Below are 5,853 nucleotides of genomic sequence, written 5' to 3'. Positions count from 1 at the left end.
TGTGTGTATGTGTGTGGTGGGAGGATTGATTCTTATTTAAAGGATGGTCACCAAATATTGATTTAAAGTATTGATAAATAGAAACTACTCATTGCATCATCACTTCACCTTGTGAATAAAGATCTATAGCGCCCCCAACTGTGTGATACATATATGTGCAGACATAGCCAATTTTTAGACATGCACTGAGCTCTGGATAATCTGAGTTCCTGTCAGGGAGAACGCAAATGTCCAAGTAAGAGCCTACAGACTTTCTTCTGAGTTTCTCCTGCCAGTGGCCAAGAATAAACACTTGATAACATCCAATTGAGCCCGTGTGAGAACACGGCTGGATATTGTTCTATTCACTGCGAGCGAGTGAAAATGTCGGTGTGCTGATGACGTTTCTAACACGTAAATATAAAAACAAACATCTAAGGTTGAAAAACAGATGAAATACATGAAGACAGGATCTTATCATAAGGGCCAACGCTGTTGTTTGTGCTGTAAAAATAAACACTTGACCTCCAGTGAAAACGATTTTATATCCTGCCTCTACACCACCCTCACCAGGACGCTCCTGAGATTTCGGTGTTGTTATGAACGCGTCTCAGTGTAAAGTCTTCTGCTGCGTTGCTCATGCATAAAATGCTAACTTCGGCGTTAGACCGAACCCAATTCTTTCATGTTCATATCTGAAAACAGCTTTACTGTTGGTAGACAATGGTCTGCAGCACCCCATCCCCTTGATAATTACTGCAGATGTCATTGCAAAAGTATTGAATCAGTTCGGATTTTTTTATTGTAAAAACAAGTGAATCAACAGTAAATCACCAGATTTTTGGATCAATGATCGATGTTTAGCAGACATTTACACCGTTTCACACTGAAATCAATTTCACTCAGTAAATGGACCGCTTGTAGTTCAGCTGGTGGCTCCAGTAAGTAGGACAACTCATACGGTTCAGTTCCTGTACTTGTCGCAAGTACAAATCCATCCCTCTGACCTGAAGAATATGGTGTACTAATATTTTAATATACAATATTGTTACACTTTCACCAAGGAACCTTGAGACCACTGTCAGGGGCACTATGTGAACATGTTGAACAAAATCAACATGGATATGATAAAATAATCCACTTTCCTCACATCACCCCATGTCCAGAGAATGTAACCAGAGGGGTTCAGCCAAAGAGAAAAAATATATATTTTGTCATCAATCGACTTTGCTCCTCTAGAAGTCCAGCATCCTTGCTGCTGGGTTTGCATCTTAGGGGTGTTTCTCCTCAGTTCAGCTGCCTGATGATACTGTTAATGTCTGTAGCACGAAATCCAGGGTTTCCTAGGTCCTTCAGGAGCCTGGCCTTGTCCCTGGCAGCGTGACGAGCCACTGACAGCTTGAAAGGCAACAGGAAGTTGTTGCTGGCCCGGAAGCTCTTACCAACAGAGTAAATATCATGGATCAGGTCCTCCAAACAGATGATGCCATGTTTCCCTGAGGAACAAGAGAGCAGAGGTGTGAGTAGTGATAAAGAGGATGGTGGCAGAGTGTAATTAAGTAGATGCAAATAGACCAACTTAACCATTCTGTGCCAAACCATCCAATTCTATACAGCTTAAATCAATGTGTTCATTCTCTAAAGTCCAATCAATTCACTTGATTCTGGGATGTGAACGTCTAGGCTTAAAACAGTATAGAGAGAGTATATATTTTTTCTGTTGCTTTATTACGTCTGAAGAAGTGGTCACTAGTTACTTCAATTGCATTTCTGGGTGAACTATCCCCTTAAGCCTTACATTTTGGTTTGTGCCCTGCTTTACTTGTGAGGCGGCTCTATCACACTATTGAGACTTACCCATGTGCTCCTCAATGAAGGTGTTGTCTGTGAGGGGAACTCTCTTCCTGCCTATCCTGGTCTGTCCTCTCTTCAGGATGAGCTCACGAACAGATTTCAAGTTGGGAAATCTGTCAGCAAGATCATTACGTGTTTATTACTACAACAACACAAATTTAACACGTTTAATTTGCTGAAGTTTAACTGTCGGATTGACTCACCCCCAGGCAACGTAGGGCTCCACCAGCCTCATCATGGCCATGGAGGTCTTGTTGATTTTGACGAAGGCCCCGCTGAAGATCTTCCTCAGCCTGAACATGTGGACCACCTTCATCACTTTGGGACTGACACCTTTGATCCTAAAAGGAAAGGATCATCAATGTTTGTGTGTTTTGAGCATGTCATTGTATCTTTAGTGTTTCTCCCGCTGGAACACTTTCATAGACTATTTAACAAATTTTAAAAAGATATTAAATGAACACAATTTGCTGGAATGGTATCTGCAGACACAAACAACAGTTAAACAATGTTTAGTGTTCTTTTACAAGTGTAGGTACAAGAAATCTAAATGTTTCAGATAACATTAATTACCGTCTATGAACAAATTGATCAGACAGAACATGCCGTTTTCCAGAAAACCGGACATGGTGCACTGAGCCTAAAGTTAACTTAGGAAGTGTTTTCACCTTCACAACATTTCTTTCTGCAGACACATCAGCCATCTTTGCTCAAGTTTCCCTCAGCACTCATAAAACCACAACACCCCATTTAAGACTAAGACTCAATGACTACATCCACACAACTGTGTTTTAGTTTTAAAGTACATCACTGTTGCTACGTTTAAGCCTACATCCAGAATACTCCAGGGATTTCAAGCACCATAGGCTAAGTTAGAAAATGGCACTGCCCTAGTATTTTAAAACTCAGGTACTGAGTTAAAGTCCGGAAGGACAGAAACAGACATTTAGAAAACAATGATTTCACCAACATTCACTTCCTAATTGGTTCTTATAAGTCATGATTCGACTATCAGCAATGAATGTAAGGCCTTGCAACAATTGACTTTTCTCCTTGTAGTCAGTCCAAGGTTTTTTTTTCTTTCCGGATTGAGGTCACTATATAGTCCTCTATGTAGAAAAGAGAGTGGGAGATTTCAGAAACAGACGGTTTCTGATACAGATCTTAAACGCTCGTCAGTATAGAGATTCTTTTTTAACTTTCATAACTATTTTATGGATGTAGCCTTCAGTTCAGAGTTTGGGATGGACACACAAACATGCTGCCTAGTGTGAGAGGATTCTGAAGCAAACCTAAATGAATTCTCCCTTTGGTAACTTCATCTGTCAAATACATTTTCATGTAACAAAGGCAACGACATCACAGAGCTGAGGTTTGAGTTTTTAAACTTCCATCAGCTACTATCAACAAACCCAGAATAAAAGAACTACAGCGACCTCCAGTTAGTGTTTTCTAGTTTAAAATGGCACATATACAACATTCTCAGTCCTTCAGGTGTCTTATAAAGGCTGCTGGGGTGATTCATGTGCTCTCATTCCCACCTTTACAGGCTCAGTAGCTAATACATACAGTGTAGATGTTTGTATGCTGCAGATAATCCACTCTTTTTACCTTTGCTGTCACCTGTTCCACTGAGCTCCACAAATCAATGCAAAAATCTACAACCAGTTTCTGCTTTTTGATGGACTTCCCTGCACATGACCACGCGCCTCTGTCTAAGTACTCACTCTCTGATGCGGACAGCGAAGGCTAGCTGGTTCTTCGCAGGAGGCAGAGGGGCAGGCGGCCTGACTTTCAATCTGCGGATGCGAGATTCATCCCGATTCCTCTTGTGGCTGTCTTTCAGGAAGTCTTCCAAACGTTTGAACTTCAATCCTTTGCCTTTTGAAACCTGGAATAATGTAAAAGTACAGTTGTGAATATACAGCTATGTGTACATACGTGCAGAGCCAAGTGCAGTCCAGTCCATTCAGATGACAAATACGTTTGGGCAGTTTTTGGCGTGAAATAAATACTCATCATTTTAACACATGGATTTTGAGTTATACATTAACTGAGGAACAAAGTGAACAAAACATTATAATGGTGAATGAACGTTACATAAAGGAGTTTCTGCCTCTACAACACTGGATTCCAAATTGCATAGCTATTTTCAGACATTGACACTGGAAGATTTCTGCAGAATTGGGTCCAGACTTTCACATGAACAATGCAGCAGGAGATTCTCTGCTCAGACGCATTTATTACAACACAGAAACCTTCAGAGGGTTCATGTGAGGGTCGGAGCAGCAGGCACAGGCAGGATGTAACGTTTACATTCTGCTGCAGGGGTCACAAGTTTTTGTGTACAGCAGATCAACAACGGCGTTGAGCCTTATCACAACAAGCTCCCTTGACATTTCTGTCAGTGTGGTACCTCATTTTCATCCTGAAATGTTTGTTTTCTTGTTGTTCTCAGTTTGGAGTTTGTTGCATGAAAGAAACATCATCCACTCGGGCTCATTCAGACATTATCCAGATGTTTACTAGGGGGATGGCAGGAGACAATTAAGTCTGGAGCCTCTCACTCAAACATTTGCATTCTCACATAAAGCAGGATCAGTGCATGTCTGAAAGCAGTGTATGACTAATGGATTTTGAAGCCTGTATAGAAGCTCCCTGCTCTTTAATCTGAAAGCCATAACAGATTAGTCTGATATTTTGGAACTGGCAACTCCTGCTAAGTTGTCCAACTGAGATGTAGCTTTGCATGACAACTGGACACTACAATGTGAATCGAGACTAAGTGGGTTCATCTGCTTATGAGTTCAACATGATGCCAGGGAACCGTCCTCCTCACTGACCTTTCTCTTCTCGAGCAGGGCGAGCTTGGCTTGTGTGGCTTTGATGGCCTGGTATGCTTTCCTCTTCTTCAGGAGATACTCAGGAACCAACTTGATCACCTTCTTAGACCTGAGAACACAAACATACGGTCACTGACACAAGCTTCAATTTAACACGTGAACGTGGCGACTGTTCATCGAGGGGATCTCACTAATGGAAGATTAGGGTTATGCTTTATTTTCTTTCTCACAATACAGGTTTTAAAGTGGCTGTCAGCTCTATCCAGACACAAGTTAGCAACATTTAGCTTTAGCAAGACATGCTAATGAATATATTGCTAAAATCATTAGATTAATAAAGTTACACAAAAGGCAGCAGCTACATAACTGCCATCTAGCTTCCAAATTAGTTTACTAAACAATAAACATATCGCTAGCTATGTAGCGGTGAAGATACACTGAGCCCCATGTGAAACGAGACTCCACAGAATCGGCTTGTTTTGCCTCCAACCCTCACAATAACAGTCCTGACATGTGAAGTTAAACTTGTTTTTTATACGAGAGAGAAACGATGCGGTTGGACGTAAAGAATGGTGCGGATGGACTTAGATGAAGTTAGAAACAAATACATACTCGGATTCAGCCATGGTGCAGGATGAAGACGCGACCGTCGCTGGGATATGACGTAACGACCTGAGTTTCAATGGCGCATGGCAAACATGTGTATGGACGCAATACCGCCACCTAGTGGACTGCAGTGTGGTGCAGTAGATTTGCAGGGTAAAAGCAAACAAAAAACATTTGAATCCTCTTTGTTGTTGCTGTGGTTCTGAGTAATCGATCAGATTCATAATCATTACTGTGTTTACATTTGTAAATGCTGATAGTAATTATTTCTCTTACAACCCACCAGTCCATGTTTGACAGTTACTGGGTTAATACAGTGTGTGCAGAGTCCAGTTGCTGTTCTATGGAGTGTGGGGGGTTACACCTGTGTGTCCTATTCTCAGACCTTATTTTCCTGCCTGGTATTCCACCGACACCTGCTTATTTACAAGTCACATTTCCTAGAATCAAGTTGCTGTACAGGGACATTGAAAACAGTGCAGAAACAAAAATAAACACCTCTGAAACCAGAAAGCACAGTTTAAAACAGTTTCCAAGCAAAATAAAGGAGGGAAATAATACATATAGATTG

At 41.3% G+C, this 5,853-nt stretch overlaps 1 protein-coding gene across 1 annotated transcript; it reads right to left on the bottom strand.

Moving 5' to 3' along the window:
- Window positions 1-756: 756 nt before the first annotated feature.
- Window positions 757-5,368, bottom strand: rpl7l1 (ribosomal protein L7-like 1). The gene is made up of 6 exons (XM_053444840.1): window positions 5,289-5,368; window positions 4,677-4,785; window positions 3,561-3,724; window positions 2,037-2,174; window positions 1,837-1,946; window positions 757-1,475 (listed from the first exon to the last, which is right to left on the bottom strand). Exons 1-6 carry the CDS (start codon window positions 5,300-5,302, stop codon window positions 1,267-1,269), a joined length of 744 nt encoding a protein of 247 aa, XP_053300815.1. The 5' UTR covers window positions 5,303-5,368; the 3' UTR covers window positions 757-1,266.
- Window positions 5,369-5,853: the final 485 nt, after the last annotated feature.

The sequence above is a fragment of the Pleuronectes platessa genome, chromosome 17 (genome assembly GCF_947347685.1).
Source record: "Pleuronectes platessa chromosome 17, fPlePla1.1, whole genome shotgun sequence".
Lineage (NCBI taxonomy): Eukaryota > Metazoa > Chordata > Actinopteri > Pleuronectiformes > Pleuronectidae > Pleuronectes > Pleuronectes platessa.
The sequence above is the reverse complement of the archived record's forward strand: the minus strand, read 5'-3'. Positions and strand labels throughout refer to the sequence as shown.

Bases quoted from the DNA above. Each gene is read 5' to 3' on its own strand.
- rpl7l1 (XM_053444840.1), bottom strand. The intron at 3,725-4,676 runs GTCAGTGAGGAG...ACATTATTCCAG, and splicing joins CCCTGCTCGAGAAGAGAAAG to GTTTCAAAAGGCAAAGGATT. The intron at 1,947-2,036 runs GTGAGTCAATCC...TCTTGCTGACAG, and splicing joins GAGCCCTACGTTGCCTGGGG to ATTTCCCAACTTGAAATCTG.